General features: G+C 39.2%; 1 protein-coding gene and 1 pseudogene across 1 annotated transcript; both read right to left on the bottom strand.

Moving 5' to 3' along the window:
• Nucleotides 1-313: 313 nt before the first annotated feature.
• LOC116312548 lies at nt 314-8,487 on the bottom strand (annotated as a pseudogene).
• A 992-nt stretch (nt 8,488-9,479) lies between these two features.
• LOC116312566 (thromboxane-A synthase-like) lies at nt 9,480-16,098 on the bottom strand. Its single transcript, XM_031730011.2, has 14 exons — nt 15,950-16,098; nt 15,626-15,817; nt 15,293-15,386; nt 15,081-15,133; nt 14,810-14,906; nt 14,574-14,690; nt 13,823-13,911; nt 13,592-13,740; nt 13,236-13,366; nt 12,795-13,151; nt 12,622-12,710; nt 11,690-11,827; nt 10,679-10,841; nt 9,480-10,183 (listed from the first exon to the last, which is right to left on the bottom strand). Exons 2-14 carry the CDS (start codon nt 15,724-15,726, stop codon nt 10,079-10,081), a joined length of 1,683 nt encoding a protein of 560 aa, XP_031585871.2. The 5' UTR covers nt 15,727-15,817; nt 15,950-16,098; the 3' UTR covers nt 9,480-10,078.
• Between the last annotated feature and the right edge of the window lie 1,315 nt (nt 16,099-17,413).

The raw sequence follows: 17,413 nt of genomic DNA, 5'->3' as shown, positions 1-17,413 counted from the left end.
CATAAGGCTGCCTGTCGCAATTCCTCACACTGGTTGAAAGAGACAGTGAGTGATTCATTGGATCAACTTTCCTGTGAAAAATGATTCATTCAATGTTGTAAACAACAAGCGCATAAAAACTGCAATAAAGTGTTTATTAATATATGTGCATCAATACAAAAAAATCTTATTGTGAAATATTTTCTCATGTGGCATTTCTTCCATTTGATATGTAAATTGTCAAACTGTTCCAGTCACTAAATTACAGTTAATATTTTCTAAAACATTTGAATTAATCTGCAGTAAATTCCTTATTATATTTAGTACATTCAAATTTAAAATATTTAAATGTTGCGATTTTTCAAGCATCTCCCAAATATTGGATTAACTTGAACTAGGACAGTTGAACTTATTTTGCAGTCTGGTGAAAATGATCCAGTCATTTGATAGAGAAGTCAGCAGACCATCTCACTTGCTCCTTCTGGAAATTTTCACACAAACACCATTTTTAAGACCAAGAGTGCTTAATGACTTCAACTCAAGAGGAACCTGAAAAAAAAGAGTGCCCTTGATAAAATAAACATCTTTTTTTAGGACTGGCTGTTAATGAACATTCATGAGATTTGCTGAGCAGCTCTAAGTCAAACCTACCTCAGTCCTAGAGCAGGCAGTGATGTTGAAGTTGTGGAACAGATGCATTAAAGCCAGTTTGATTTCAAGCTGGGCAAGCCTCATTTCCACACAGTTACGGGGGCCAGCCCCAAATGGTAGGTATACAAATGGATGTCGACTGGCCTTAGCCTCTGGGGTAAACCTGAGGATCACCAGCAAGTTGTTGTTTTTTAAGTTGAATGAAAAGCATTGGAAACTAAAAGACCGCATTCTTAATGAGACAAATTTCTCCTGCTACTTTATACAATGGCATAAACTACTGTTATCTTGAACTGAGATATTTAACTACATGAAAAATATTACATGATACAGTTCTGTTCATAGTTTTTATGGAAAGAATTTCTAGGCATATCCATGTGGCAGAAGGCTTCCATTTTGGTGACCTTTGAATCTCATCTTTGCTATTTACAGATGATGTGGGTCTCTTGGCTTCATCTGGTGGTTGTCTCCAGCTCTCACTGGAGTGGTTCCCAGCCGAGTGTAAAGTGGCAAGAATGAGAATCACAGCTCCAAGGTGGAGGCCATGGTTCTTAGCTGAAAAGGGTGGAGTGCCTACTCTTTTTAGGGACGAGTTGCTTCTGAGGGAAGAAGGGAGTGGGAAATTGACAGGCAGATTGGGACCACTGCTGAAGTGATGTGGAGGCTGCATCGGTCCGTTGTGGTAAAGAAAGAGCTGAGCATGAAAGCGAAACTCTCAATCCAAGTCCAGCAACTGGTCTCTTCAGTTTCCAGACTGTTGTTAAAAAGAGGAGATACTACTAACTGATACTACTAACTACTAACGCTGCAATGTCCCAACTTCCAACAAATTCAAAATCAAGCTATATCTCAGTTTAAATGTTCAATTTTGAATAAATTATGGGTTTATAAGATTTGTAAATGAATGCATGTGTACATTTTACACTGTGTCCCACCTTTTTGAATTGAGGTTGTATTTGTGGGTTGCAGATGTGATAATGTCACTACACAAAAGTGTTTACCACACTTTAAAAATTGTATTTGTACCACTGTACAGAAAAATATTTCATGTGTTGTTAATATACAGCTGAAATCATGTTAATAAGTCAACATTTAACTGGCGTCACAAGTCAGTCTTTTTACTAGTTTCAGACAGAACTCTGGCTCTGGCCAGTGTTCTGGGTCATAATGGAGGAAGCCTGCAGGGATCTCCAGTATTGCTCCTTTAGGAAGTTGCTGACCATTCACCACACAGTCATGGTCTATTTCTCGTGCAACCTTAGTGGGAGAATTTCAGAATTACACAGTTACAGAATGGTCTCACACAGTATCGACAGAAGAGCTGTAACTTTATTTACTTTATTACATTATGTAATTCCCTGACCACTGCCACCACCAGAGAAACTAAAGGGGGGGAAAACAGTGAAAGTAAATTTAACATCATTATCAAAACTGTTATTTCCTTAATTTATTTGGACTTTTAAGCTCTATTGCTTTTTGCCGTCATAGTTGCCATTGTTTCTCTTGTCTCCCCTGCTCTCTATTTCTCTGTAAATAGCTCCATTCAAAGAAGAAGAGTTTAAATGTAATGATAGCTACAAAAGCATTTTTAATGCATCTGCATCCAAATGTGAACAGAGCTTAACCCAAATGTCAAAAGGTCAGAAAACATCTGCATTGTTGAACCCATCTTTAATCTTTCAACAGTAATAATAATAATAATGATGATGATAATAATAATAACAATAATAATAATAAGAAGAAGAATAGAGTTTTTCCTGATGATAGCATTATGGCTATACCCCATGAAAAGCTAATTAAGGGACAATGCTGAAAATCTTCCTACATCACAGCGTACCACAGCTACCCCACTGTAGCCCCAATTTACATCCTTCTTTACCTGAATCCAGGAGGGTAGAGGCGTAATGCTTCACATATAACCATGTCCAAATACTTCAGCTCCTGGACATTTGTGTAATCAGGTGAGTCCTACAAAGCAAATCACCACAACATGACAATCAATAACTGTCCACAATCGCATGAATCAAAATAGATCAGAACCAACTGTAAAACACTCACATGTCTAGTGTAGAAATCATCCACCTCTTTCTGGACTCTGAGTTGACATTCAGGGTGGAGGGCCAAGAGGTAGCAGGTGAAAGCCAGAGTGTTGCTACTGGTTTCATAGCCTGCCAGGAGGAAGACGTGAAAGCCTGACCAACAATCTCATCCTCAGTCATCATCTTTTTCTGTGGACGCCTGACAGACGGCTCCTGTGAATGAGGAGGGTCATTTTCCTGAACTGTGCCCGAAGGCTGGGTCTCCTGGTTGTTGCCACCGATCTCATCAGTGTCATTGGATGTGTCAAAGTGCTCCAATGGCACACTCTCTTCGGTGGCTCGAGCATCTAATATCAGCTGAAGGAAGTCTCTCCGCCTCTACATGTAAAAGAAATAAATAAAAAGGATAGGAAAATGACCCTTTCAAAGCCACGCACAGATTTGGGAATGTTGAAAATTTCTCTTTTTCATATTTCTGGAGAGCTTTGTAGTCTTCCACAGAAGTCACATCCAGCTCACAACCTGCTCAGGAGGCTGCTCCTCTCTCTGTTTGGTGATTTTGTGAATGCTGTTAATGAAGAAATGATTCATCTTGTCTTGTCTTTTGTTGGGTATGAACCTCGACAGAGGAGCCATGATGGAGGGAAAAGCAACTAAAGACAGAAACACACAAATCTGCAGAGAAATGCCAAATGTATACACAGGTATATCAACAAAAATGCTTAAACACTTCTTTGGCATATTCTAAATCTATTTAACCTTTCTGAAATTCTTCCTTACAATTTTTTGTGATCAACTTTCTCTTTTAATGTCCTATATGAATATCTGAAATTCAATTGTGTTATAATAATGACTCACAGAAAAGTAACAAGACAGGCTTGAAGAAATCATTGATGAAGGCAATCTGAGCGTGTTGGACAAACGGGTCACCTGGGTTATTCTGTGAGTCCACCTGAGTTGCAAATGCCACACTGGCAATAACATCCATGGTAAAGCAACCAAAGTATCTGCAAAATAGTAAAACATTTTAGAAATATGAACAATGACAAAAAAAATTAGGCTTTCCTCATTGTTTATGTACTTACCTGTGGATATCAAAGGCCTCTCCTGACTCAGCGTAGACATGCAAATTCTTCATCAGGGCATCAGTGGCTGTGTTGATGAGCAGAACCATCTACACTCAAATGGGGAGATAATGACGGATGCAAAATAGTCCTATAAACACTTCAGTGAATCATAATGGGTCCATAAACATAAAAAATGGGGGAAAGGTCCATGTAATTCCATAAACACCACTACCACAGCTACTTAAATTACAGTTGTCAGTTGGGATCCTATGTTGTCAGGAGGCTTTTGCAATCTGGTAGGGTCTCCCATGTCAAATTGGTCCTGGGTGAGGAACCAGATGAAGGGCAATTCAGACAACTGTTGTCAGTGCAAAAGCAAGGGAACAGTTTACCCTGCGCTGCATAGGGTTACTGGGACACCACCCTGGAGTCAGGCCTGTAGAGGGTGCGTGGTGTTCTATGCTTTAGCCCATGGGGCATGGCTGGACGCAGGCGATTGGGACATGGAATGTCACCTCTCTGTTGTGGAAAGAGCCTGAGCTAGTGCTTGAGGTTGAATGATACCGGCTACAGGGAGTGCAGAATTATTAGGCAAATGAGTATTTTGTCCACATCATCCTCTCCATGCATGTTGTCTTACTGATGCTGTATAGGCTCGAAAGCCTACTACCAATTAAATATATTAGGTGATGTGCATCTCTGTAATCAGAAGGGGTGGTCTAATGACATCAACACCCTATATCAGGTGTGCATAATTATTAGGCAACTTCCTTTCCTTTGGCAAAATGGGTCAAAAGAAGGACTTGACGGGCTCAGGTGAAAGTCAAAAATAGTGAGATATCTTGCAGAGGGATGCAGCAGTCTTAAAATTGCAAAGCTTCTGACCAGCGTGATCATCGAACAATCATCATTTTTTTCAAAATAGTCAACAGGGGCTCCTGTGAATGAGTGAGGAAAATTTTCAAGGCGCAAAATAACTGCCCATGAACTGAGAAAAGTCTCCTGTTGCTGCCAAGATGCCACTTGTGTCCAGTTTGGCCATATTTCAGAGCTGCAACATCACTGGAGTGCCCAAAAGCACAAGGTGTGCAATACTCAGAGACATGGCCAAGGTAAGAAAGGCTGAAAGATAGACCACCACTGAACAAGACACACAAGATTTAGAAATGTCAAGACTGGGCCAAGAAATATCTCAAGACTGATTTTTCTCTGTTTGGTGACTAAGGTTTTATGGACTGATGAAATGAGAGTCTTGTCTTGATGGGCCAGATGGATGGGCCATGTGGGAGGATTGGTAAAGGGCAGAGAGCTCCAGTCCGACTCAGACGCCAGCAAGGTGGAGGTGGAGTACTGGTTTGGGCTGGTATCATCAAAGATGAGCTTGTGGGGCCTCTTCCTTACAATTGAGGATGAGTCAAGCTCAACTCCCAGTCCTACTGCCAGTTTCTGAAAGACACCTTCTTCAAGCAGTGGTACAGAAAAGAAGTCTGCATCCTTCAAGAAAAACATGATTTTCATGCTGGACAATGCTCCATCACACGCGTTCTGTGTACTCCACAGCGTGGCTGGCAAGAAAGGGCAATAACAAAATGAAGAAAAAAAGTATCTGACATGGCCTCCTTGTTCACCTGATCTGAACCCCATTGAGAACCTGTGGTCCATCATCAAATGTATGATTTACAAGGAGGAAAACAGTACACCTCTCTGAACAGTGTCTGGGGAGGCTGTGGTTGCTGCTGCACGCAATGTTGATGGTGAACAGATCAAAACACTGACAGAATCCATGGATGGCAGGCTTTTGAGTGTCCTTGCAAAGAAAGGTGGCTATATTGGTCGCTGATTTGTTTTGTTTTGTTTTTGAATGTCAGAAATGTATATTTGTGAATGTGGAGATGTTATATTGGTTTCACTGGTAAGAATAAATAATTGAAATGGGTATATATTTGTTTTTGTTGAGTTGCCTAATAATTATGCACAGTAATAGTCACCTGCACACACAGATATCCCCTAAAATAGCTAAAACTAAAACAAACTAAAAACTACTTCCAAACCACATTCAGCTTTGATATTAATGAGTTTTCTGGGTTCATTGAGAACATGGTTGTTGTTCAATAATAAAACCTTGTTCCTCAAAAATACAACTTGCCTAATAATTCTGCACTCCCTGTATAGTTGGGCTCACCTCAACGCATGGCTTGGGCCCTGGAACCAGTCTCCTGGAGAGGGGCTGGACTCCAGCCTGGAGTTGCTCTCGCTGAGAGGCAGTGGGCTGGGGTGGGTATCCTGTTATCCCCTTCGCTTTCTGCCCTTACATTGGAGATTTTCCCAATGGACGAGAGGGTTGGTTCTCTACGCCGTCAAGATGGGGAACATGTCCTGACTTTTGTCTGCATCTATGCACCAAATGACAGCTTGAGTACCTGGCCTTCTTGGAGTCTCTGGGTGGGGTGCGTTCTACTGGCACATTTCAAGTCTCATATGGGCAACGACAGTGAGGCTTGGAGGGCCGTGACTGGTGTTTTGTTACTAGACTTAGTAACAAACCAAACTTATGGTTTGTTACTTGACAGTTTTTCTATAATGAACACCATGTTCAAACATAAATTTCAATCAATTTTATTATTGTATCATCAGATCTGTGGCTGTATGTTCTGGACACTCGGGTGAAGAGAGGAACTGCCAGCTGATCACCACCTGGTGGTGAGTTGGATCAGGTGGGGAGGGAGGATGCTGGACAAACATGGTGCACCCAAACGTGTAGTGAGGGTGTCCGAATAGACCATGTTCAGCACCTCCATAGCTGAGGCTGCTGCACTGAGCTGCAACTGTAAGGTGGTTTGTACCTGTCATGGTGGTAAACAAACTGAATGGTGGACACCGGAGGTAAAAGGAGGCATCAGGCTGAAGAAGGAATCCTATCAGGCTTGGTTAGACTGTGGGACTCCAGGAACAGCTTATGGGTGCCAATAGACCAAGCAGAACACGGCTCAGGCAGTGGCTGCAGCAAAAACCTGGATGTGTTGGGTGTTTCATGGACAGAATATCTAGACGTATCCAGGTGGTGGTGGGGTGGTGGCCTCAAGATTTCATCTTAGCTTTTTGGCTTCATTAGGTGGTGACTTCCAGCTTGCACTGGAGCGGTTTGTGAGTACAAAGCGGCACGAATGAGAATAAGCACCTCCGAATCCAAGACCATGGTTCACAGCTGGAAAAGAGTGGAGTGCCCACTCTGGGTCATGGACAAGTTACTGTCCCAGGTGGAGGGATTTAAGTATCTTGGGATGTTGTTCATGAGTAGTTTGCAAGAGAGAAGAGAGAGCTTAGGAGAAAAGTGAAGCTCTCGAGTTACCGGTCTACGTCCTACTCTCACCTATGGTCACAAGCTCTGGAGAGTGACCAAAAGAATGAGGTCACACGTGCAAATGGCAGACATGCATTTCCTTCAAATAGAAAGGCGACATCTCTCAGCTGGCTTGGGAATGTTTTGCCCCCCCCCCCCCCCCAAATGAGCTGGAAGAGGTGACTGGGGTGAGAAATTTGGCCTTCCCGTCTCAGAATGTTGCACTCACGACCCAAACCCGGATAAGCACCAAAAGATGAGATGTGATGTCATGTATCTTATCTTACCTTATCTTATCTTATCTTATCCCACTTAATGAGAACTTTATTTTCTCACTTCTTTCATCTTGGAAGCACTGAAAGATGGGGTCAGGACACTCCGTACTCGTTTGAACTATTCATTCCTTAACTGGAGAAGGCAATCAGATACAGGCTTTTTGGCAAACACAAACGTCTGCAGAGAGACAAGAGAGCACAGGCACAAAAATCTGTAATAACTACTCAGTAACTCTTGTGTGACAATCAGGAATAAACACACATGTTACATCTTTTCTTTGTATAATTTCCTTACTTTTCTGTTAGGGAAGTTGCTGAAGTCCTTCACCAGCACCTGTCTGAGCATATCAGGGTCTGCTACCACTATCACTGGTGTCTGTCCCAAATAATACCTGAAGTCCAGACAAAACATGATGGGTAAAGTATCATCTCAAACTGTAGATCGTTTATATAAGCAAAATATTCACAATCTTATTTCAGTAGTTGCTGTTGTAGGATGTATTTTTACTTACCCACATACTTTACCATATGTTTTGACAAGATCATTCAGAGGTTTGAAAAAACCCTGAAAAGAATATTTAAAACCTTACAGTAGATGTAACAGTCAACTGACAATCTTTTAATAATGACACAAAGTAGGAACAAGGACACCATCCCAGTTTGATGCAAAATGAAGCAGATGTTGAAGGTAATTCTTGTCTTCCTTTGTTACACTGTATCTTACCTGCTGAAACATGAATAAGTTGCCAAAGAAAGGCACTGGCTTTGGATGTTTGATGCCACATCGTGAGAGGACTGAGAAGGGACGGACTGAATACCTACAGGCAAAAGTGTTGAAATGTGTTGTTTGTAGGTTGAACGAAAACAATTTGTATCAAATGCAGTAAAGAATAGAGCTCACCTTTACCCGGATTCTGTCTCGAATTATTGTTGCATTCGTTTGCACTATCTGCTCTATAAAATGTCAATGTATGTGCTCTATGGCACTAGCAGATAATGTCCTCATTTCCTTTGAAAAAAGTACATCATTGACATACTCACCAGTAGAGGAGACCAAGAAAAATGAGGAACAGTGTCACAGATATTTTGCTGGTCTCAATGTTGAATACAATTAGAAAGTCACCTACAGCCTGCATGTTGGAAAATCTTCTCTCAGTTTTCAACCATTAATAGGAGAAAAAGGCCCCTGGAAAGAAAAACAACAGAAAAGAATTAGTTATACTAATATTTTTGCTCAATTCATTAGTCATGACTTTCACTAGAGGTATTTTAAAGGACAAAGCATTTAAATGTATTGTGCAGAAATTCGGGCTTTTGGGAAAATAAACACCTGCCAAAGACCATGTATCTATTCCATGTTGTCAAGCCGCATTGTCTCCGATCAGTTGTGTGGTTTCTTCCAAGACTTTCTACTTACTGAAGCTTTGTTTGTAGCTTGAGAACTCACCTGAAGAGGAGAGATGTCTGTTCCTATTGTATCCACCTCTGTTTTGTGCACACAAAAGTTAAACCACAGGTAAAATAGTAACTATGGATATGCATTGTCTCACACCTCCATAAATGAGACAGAAACCACTCCCACTTGTGTAGAAATGTGACAGAGCAGGGTAAAGGTAATCACTTAAAGAGCTGCTATTACATGAACTTGTAGGGGTCCATGGTTCAGCTTTACTTTTTTTTAGTCAACTGTCTGAACCTGTATTGCAGTTTTTAACCCTAATGTAATTCATGTAATGTTACGCTAGCCAAAGAAAATTACTTCTTGAAGAAAGAAGATGTGAGAACAATATTTGATGACAAGAAAAAACGTCTATCAAAAGGTGACATAAAGTGACACAAAAAGACTAAACTGAAGATGCCAAAATATTCATAAAATTATTTTCTTTTTTGCAGCTATAAAGCAGGAGGGTTAACTTTTCTTTGCCATCAAAACACCTTGGACAACCTGCCACAGTTTTTCATCAAAGTTAAACTTTCTCAGTCGATTCTTTCTCTTCATGCAATACCAGGTTGAGACATCACTATTTATGATTTTGTTGTGCTGTAGAGAAAATTTGAATCAGATGTTTTGTTTCTAAAGAGTCATGAAGGTAGTCTAAATGGTACAAGATAGATGTTCTTACACCTATTTTTACTGATAGACAGATTTTTTTTATTTCAATGCAGAAAATTTCACATGCATTTAAAAACTGCAAAATTTCACAAAATGTGCTCTTTTCATTATTTGCACAATTTTGTTTACAACCAGCACTGAAAATCTCAGCACTGGGGATGATATAAATGCTGCATGTTGCAATTTCTTTCATTGTCTGTAGAGAGTGCTGACGCCCAATGTGTGTAGACACTGTCTGTGTACCGATCTACCTGAAAGAATTTGCAATGTAATAGATTGAATCAACTTTGCTGTCAAAAACAATTCAGTATTTTATGATTTGCAAAAAGTAGTGATTTCATCCACTTTATTTGTACATTATAAAGAATAATATCAAATATATTGTCATGTTTCATTTCTCTCATTCTCAAACAGTTTTAATCACAAAATTACAATTTATATGTGCCTGAGAAACATTTGCATTAATTATCAGTCATTCACTTATTATATTCAAGTCTAAATATTTCAGTCTTGCAATTTTTCAAACATCTACCAAGTACTGACTATAAATGAAACAAGTGCCACTGAACTGATGGACATAAGAGATCGTTATGTTTCAGTATGGTGTAAATGATTTAATCAGCTGATGACAGATCATCTCCTTGGTCTCGTCTTGTGATTTTCACAAAAACACCACTTTTGGGTCCAAGAGTGCTCGATGACTTCAACTCAAGAGGAACCTGAAGATAAAAAGAGTTTTCTGGTTAAAACAAACATTTTCCACATATTTGTGTAAAAATATCTTAAAAATGGAAGCATCTGACAAATGTGTATCTAACCAGTAGTCATAGGATTACATGACTATTTGCAGCTTATGGCAGTTTCTAATGTCCAATAAACTCCAGTGTAGTTATTATTTGCAGCTGATAATACTGACAGTCCAAAAATGTATATTACATTAAAGCAAAAAAGAGTTAAAGGACATGTGAGAGTAGTTTTTGGTCATGCTTCCACTAAAACCTAAATGTAAAGATAAACATAGGTTTTCTTACCGGTGGTTACTTAATGGCATATTATACAAATGCAAATATGTTTTCAGTTTTCTCAGTGTAATTCACAGTGAACAGTGGTTGTAGAATTACATGCTTGTACTTATAAATTCAGCAGTCTTACAGTTATTCAGTGTAGGAATTACTTTAATGAAAATGTATGGGTTTTCTCTTATTGCATCCTACCTTAGTATCAGAACAGGCCTTTATGCTGAAGTTGTGGAAAAGATGCACTAAAGCCATTTTGATTTCAAGCTGGGCGAGTCTCATTCCCACACAGTTACGAGGGCCAGCTCCAAATGGTAGGTATACGAATGGATGTCGACTGGCCTTGGCCTCTGGTGTAAACCTGGGGATCAACAGCAATTGTTTTAAAGAAGAATGGAAAGCATTAGAAAATAAAGGCAATCCCATGCATGGTTCAGTCCCAGTTCCAAAAATCTTTTACTATGTGTAAAGTGTAAGAGAAAACAGAATGCAATGATTTACAAACAACAAATCCAGATGCTGAACTGGCCTGCCTGCAGCCTGCACCTTTTACCAACATTTAGCACATCATGAAACAAAAAGTGCAACAAAGAAGTCCTAAGACTGTTGAGCATCAAGGGTCTTATACAGTATCAGACAAGAATGAGACAACATTCTTCTCCCAGAGGTCCAGCAACTGGTCTCCTCAGACTGTTGTTAAGAAGAGGGGATACTAGTAACCGGTAAATATCACAGTGTCCCAACTTCGAAGCTGCCAACAAAAACAACATGAGCAAATGTTGTTTCATGAAATAATAAAATGTCTCAGTTTAAATGTTTGATATCTTTTCTATGTCCTACTGTGAATAAAATATATGTTTATAAGATTTGTAAATCACTGCATTGTTTTAATTTACATTTTACACTGTGTCCCAACTTTTTGAATTGAGGTTGTATTTGTGGGTTGCACATGCTATAATGTCACTACACAAAAGTGTTTACCACACTTTAATAATTGTATTTGTACCACTGTACAGAAAAATATTCCATGTGTATGTTGTTAATATACAGCTGTTATTCATGTTAATAAGTCAACATTTGATTGGCTGTCACTCACTTCAAAGTTAACTTCAATTGGTGCTATTTTTAAATGTGAATTTTCCACACCAAGTCATTATTTCAGTAAACACAAGTCAGTCTTTTTACTAGTTTCAGACAGAACTGAAGCACCTCTCAGGAATGAACTTCTCAGGCTCTGGCCAGTGTTCTGGGTCATAATGGAGGAAGCCTGCAGGGATCTCCAGTATTGCTCCTTTAGGAAGTTGCTGACCATTCACCACACAGTCATGGTCTATTTCTCGTGCAAACCTTAGTGGGGAAAAAAAAGACAACAAAGATTGTTTTACAGAATCCAAATACTGTTTTCTTTATTCCACACAGTTATAATTGGATTCAGCATATTCATAAGAGCTGTAACTGTCAGCATGAAGTGTTTTCCCCTGCCACTTTATTGACTTTAGCTGTCATTTATAGTTGCAGTCATGTCCTCCTCTCGGTTTCTCTGTACTCGTGTCCATTTAAGGAAGATGAGTTTAAGTGTACTGATAGTTACTGAACATATTTTAATGCATCTGCAACCAAATATGAACAGAACCTGAGCTTAAATGTCCCAAAGTCAGAAAACATCTGCATTCTTAAAATGCACCCATGTTTTATCTTGCAACAGTGTCACTAATAATAATAAAAATACTACTACTACTAATAGAGTTTTTACTGATGATAGCATTATGGCTATACCCCACAAAAAGCTACAAACAAACAACTTTTATTTGTCACATACACAATCATATAGAGTACAACATGTAGTGAAACGCTTGCATCAGAGCTTCGGACAGGCTGCAGACGTAGCCGCGCCATCCTAGGGCTTGGGGTTTTTTTAGCATGGGGGGTCTAGCCAGGACCCTTAACGAATACCAGGTGGAAATCGAACTTGCGACTCCCGCTCCAAAAGTGTGTAGCTTTACCACTACACTATCCAGCTGTGACAAACAGCTAATGAATGTTTCTAAAAAAGCCAAAACTGAAAATCTTCCAAAGTCACAGCATACTACTCCAGGTCCCACTGTGGCCAACGTTCATATCCAATTTACATCCTTCTTTACCTGAATCCAGGAGGGTAGAGGCGTAATGCTTCACATATAACCATGTCCAAATACTTCAGCTCCTGGACATTTGTGTAATCAGGTGAGTCCTACAAAGCAAACAGCATGACAATCAATAACTGTCCACAATCGCATGAATCAAAATAGATCAGAACCAACTGTAAAACACTCACATGTCTAGTGTAGAAATCATCCACCTCTTTCTGGACTCTGAGTTGACATTCAGGGTGGAGGGCCAAGAGGTAGCAGGTGAAAGCCAGAGTGTTGCTACTGGTTTCATAGCCTGCCAGGAGGAAGATGAAAGCCTGACCAACAATCTCATCCTCAGTCATCATCTTTTTCTGTGGACGCCTGACAGACGGCTCCTGTTGGTGAGCACTGCCGTTTTCTTGAACTGTGCCTGAAGACTGGGTCTCCTGGTTCCTGACATCAGTCTCATGAGCATCGTTTGATGTGTCAAAGTGCTCCAATGACACTGACTCTTTGTTGGTTCGGGCATCTAATATCAGCTGAAGGAAGTCTCTCCGCCTCTACGTGTAAAAGAAATAAATAAGAAAGATAGGAAAATGACCCTTTCAAAGCCACGCACAGGTTTAGGAAAGTCTGAAATTCACCTGCTCAGGAGGCTGCTCCTCTCTCTGTTTGATGATTTTGTGAATGCTGTTAATGAAAAAATGATTCATCTTGTCTTGTCTTTTGTTGGGTATGAACCTCGACAGAGGAGCCATGATGGAGGGAAAAGCAACTAAAGACAGAAACACACAAATCTGCAGAGTAATGCCAAATGTATACACAGGTATATCAACAAAAATGCTTAATACTCAATACATAAAATTATTTATCATGCTTAACTATAACTACATGGAATTCCCCACATTCTTAAATGTATTTATTTTCTTTGCCATCATCTTCTTTTATTATTGTCCCATTTACATATCTCAGTTTCATTGATTTTATTATATTGACTCACAGAAAAGCAACAAAATAGGCCTGAAGAAATTATTGGTGAAGGCAATCTGAGCGTGTTGGACAAACGGGTCATCTGGGTTGTTCTGTGAGTCCACCTGAGTTGCAAATGCCACACTGGCAATAACATCCATGGTAAAGTAGCCAAAGTATCTGAAAGATGTCATGCAATCAGAAAAATATGGACAGTGACAGAAACCCCCCCTCAAAAGTATTATTTTAATTTTTCCTTTACCTGTGGATGTCAAAGGCCTCTCCTGACTCAGCGTGGACATTTAGATTCTTCATCAGGGCATCAGTGGCTGTGTTGATGAGCGGAACCATCTACACTCAAGTGGAGAGATAAGGACAGATGTAAACCAGTCCTCTATATACTCCAGTGAATCATCATAGGTCCATAAACATAGAAAATGGGGGAAAGGTAGCTCCATAAACACAACAGCACAGACATTTAAACTACACATATTGCAAAAGATGCAGACGTACAGTAACCAACTGCAAAAGTGAACGCTGGGTGTTTAAAGGTTTATGAGTTCCTTCTGGTCACAAAGAAAAATATTTAACTTGCTGACCAGTTGAAATGAAGACATAAAGAAGGTACAAAGTTAATATTAAATTTATTTAAATTTACACTTAAATGATACAAATTATGTATTAATAAAAGTAAAAAATAAGCACCACCAAAACTAGATGTTTATCTCTTTTACCAGAAACTTTGAGTTTTTTCCTTCCTCATTTCAAACATTGTGTAAGCTAAAGATGGGGGAGATGTCGAGACCCAACAAAAACAAATAACAAACACTTGAATGATGACATTTATAAACTGACTCAGACACACAAGATTCAAATCATTCTCTTATAGGTAAAAGTTCTCGGCTTAATTAGAGGAATCTTGTTGATCTTCTAGTTCATATCTTATCTTATCTTATCTTATCTTATCTTATCTTATTTTGTCTTGGATACATGAGGAATCTTTATTTTCTCACTTCTTTCATCTTGGCAGCACTGAAAGATGGGGTCAGGACGCTCCGCACTCGTTTCCAGCGTTCATTCTTTAACTGGAGCAAGCAATCAGATACAGGCTTTTTGGCAAACACAAATGTCTGCCCAGAGACACAAGAGAGCACAGGCACAAAAATGTGTAATAACTACTCAGTGATTTGTATGAGAATCAGAAATAAACTCACATCATGCATCTACATGCTCTATATAATGTCCTCACCCTTCTGTTAGGGAAGCTGCTGAAGTCCTTCACCATCACTTGTCTGAGCATTTCAGGGTCTGCTACCACTACCACTGGTGTGCGGCCCAAATAATACCTGAAATATGCAGCGTATACTTTAGTGACCAACCAAAACATAAAGTGTAAAGTATCATCTCATTTCACTCTGTAGATTAATCAATAAACTCAAAAAACTGTAGATCGTTTATATAAGCAAAATATTCACAATCTTATTTCAGTAGTTGCTGTTGTAGGATGTATTTTTACTTACCCACATACTTTACCATATGTTTTGACAAGATCATTCAGAGGTTTGAAAAAATCCTGAAAAGAATATTTAAAAACTTACAGTAGATGTAACAGTCAACTGACAATCTTTTAATAATGACACAAAGTAGGAACAAGGACACCATCCCAGTTTGATGCAAAATGAAGCAGATGTTGAAGGTAATTCTGGTCTTCCTTTGTTACACTGTATCTTACCTGCTGAAACATGAATAAGTTGCCAAAGAAAGGCACTGGCTTTGGATGTTTGATGCCACATCGTGAGAGGACTGAGAAGGGACGGACTGAATACCTACAGGCAAAAGTGTTGAAATGTGTTGTTTGTAGGTTGAATGAAAACAATTTGTATCAAATGCAGTAAAGATCAGAGCCTTTACCTGGATTCTGACTAGAGTTATTGTTGCATTCGTTTGCACTGTCTGCTTTATATGTAAGTGTGAGTGCTTTATGACACAAGCAATTATATAAGTGACCTCATTTCCACTGAACAGAGAACATCACAAATAAGCCACCTGACATTTATTTACTCACCAGTAGAGGAGACCAACAAAAATGAGCAAGAGGCTGAGCGTCACAGATATTTTGCTGGCCTCAATGTTGAATACATTTAGAAAGTCACCTGCACCCTGCATGTTGGAAAATCTTCTCTCACTTTTCTACCATCAACAGGACATGGCTTTCACTAACGCTATTTTAAACACCAAAGCTGTGAAGTAACTCCTTCTGCAAGGGAGACAAACATATGACAGTGATCATACATATTGTCAGGCTCCTTCGTCTCTAACAGATTAGCCGCACGGTTTCTTCCAAGACTTGTTAATTTTTTAAGCTTTGTTTGTAGCCTTGAGAACTCACCTGAAGAGGAGAGATGTCTGTTCCTAATGTATCCACCGCTGTTTTATGTGCACAAATGTTAAGCCACGGGTAAAATACTAACTACTGACATGCATTGCCTCTCCACCTCCATAAATGAGACAGAAACCACTCCCACTTGTGTAGAAATGTGACACAGTGGGGCAAAGGTAATCTACGGAAGAGGATTAGGGCCACTGGAAAGAAAAAAAAAAAGAATTCTGACTTTAATCTCAGAATTCTGAGAAAAAAGTCAGAATTCTTTTTTTTTTTTCCAGTGGCCCTAATCCTCTTCCATAGTAATCAGTTAGAGGGCTACTTTTGGATTTATTTGTAGAAGTCCAGGGTTCAGTTTTTGTTTTCACCGTATTTGTCTGAATTTGTAATGCAGCTTTTAACCCTGATGTAACTCATGTAATGTTATGCTAGCCAATAAAAATTACTTTTTAAAGAAAGAAGTTACAAGATGTTCCTACAACACTGGATTTTTTTGTGATGACAAAATATATTGTGTTTCACAAAGTTCTACTGTTCCTATAGAGATACTGCAGAAAAATTTATATCATGTCAAAACATTTGTAATGTTGTAGTAACTGAAGAATCCCACAGTAACAAGTCACTGAATACTGTTTTTGTAACTACAATGCGTAACAAAGGATGGCCCTATAATTAAGCATTCTTTCAAGTCCAATCGTTATCTGCTTCCAATGAGGTCAGTAACCTTGCACATAATTTCAGGCATGGTGTAACATCGTTTTCAGCACAACTACAGCTGTAAGTTAAAACAACGCTGCCGCATCAGCAGTAACAAAGTATGAAAACTACAGAACCAAAACAAGCACAGCAAACACGATGTCCTTAAACTAAATATGAAACACAGTGGCACAGAGGCATGATGGGAGATTGCATTTAGCCATTTAGCCATTCCCAACACTCCACAACAGCATTTTTTATAACTATAAGGGAGAAGTTGTGTTTATTGTTCCTGGATGGGTTTTTTCTTAAACTTACACAGGTTGAGCTTCAAAACATCTTGGACAACATGCCAAAAGTCAAATTGAACCATCACTATTTATAATTTTGTTGCATTGTAGAAAGAGCTGGAATCAATTGGATGTCTTGTCTCTGAACAGTCAACGCATCTTTTTTTTTTTTTTTTTAATTTTATGCTAATTTGAATAGATATAAGATAATTGTTGTCATAACATGATATTGCATTTAAATATTGTATAAGTACTTCTGTTACCCATGCTTTACCTCAAGTTTAACGAAGTGTAGCTATTTCATTATTTCCGCAATTTGGTGACACAGCACTGAAAACCTCCGCATCAGGAAATGGAAAGGCTGTATGTTGCAATTCCTCACACTGCCTGTAGAGAGCGCTCTTATACAACGCTATCCACATCATCTGTCACCGCTGACAATACAGTCTTCTTCACATCAGAGCTTAAGCAGAAAAAAAAGCCC

This window comes from Oreochromis aureus, linkage group 7 (genome assembly GCF_013358895.1).
Source record: "Oreochromis aureus strain Israel breed Guangdong linkage group 7, ZZ_aureus, whole genome shotgun sequence".
Taxonomy (NCBI): Eukaryota; Metazoa; Chordata; class Actinopteri; order Cichliformes; family Cichlidae; genus Oreochromis; species Oreochromis aureus.
The sequence above is the reverse complement of the archived record's forward strand: the minus strand, read 5'-3'. Positions and strand labels throughout refer to the sequence as shown.

Bases quoted from the DNA above. Each gene is read 5' to 3' on its own strand.
- LOC116312566 (XM_031730011.2), bottom strand. From the start codon at position 15,726: ATGCAGGGTGCAGGTGACTTTCTAAATGTATTCAACATTGAGGCCAGC. The intron at 14,691-14,809 runs GTGAGGACATTA...GTCTCTGGGCAG, and splicing joins GCAGCTTCCCTAACAGAAGG to ACATTTGTGTTTGCCAAAAA. The intron at 12,711-12,794 runs GTGAGTGTTTTA...TTTGCTTTGTAG, and splicing joins ATGATTTCTACACTAGACAT to GACTCACCTGATTACACAAA.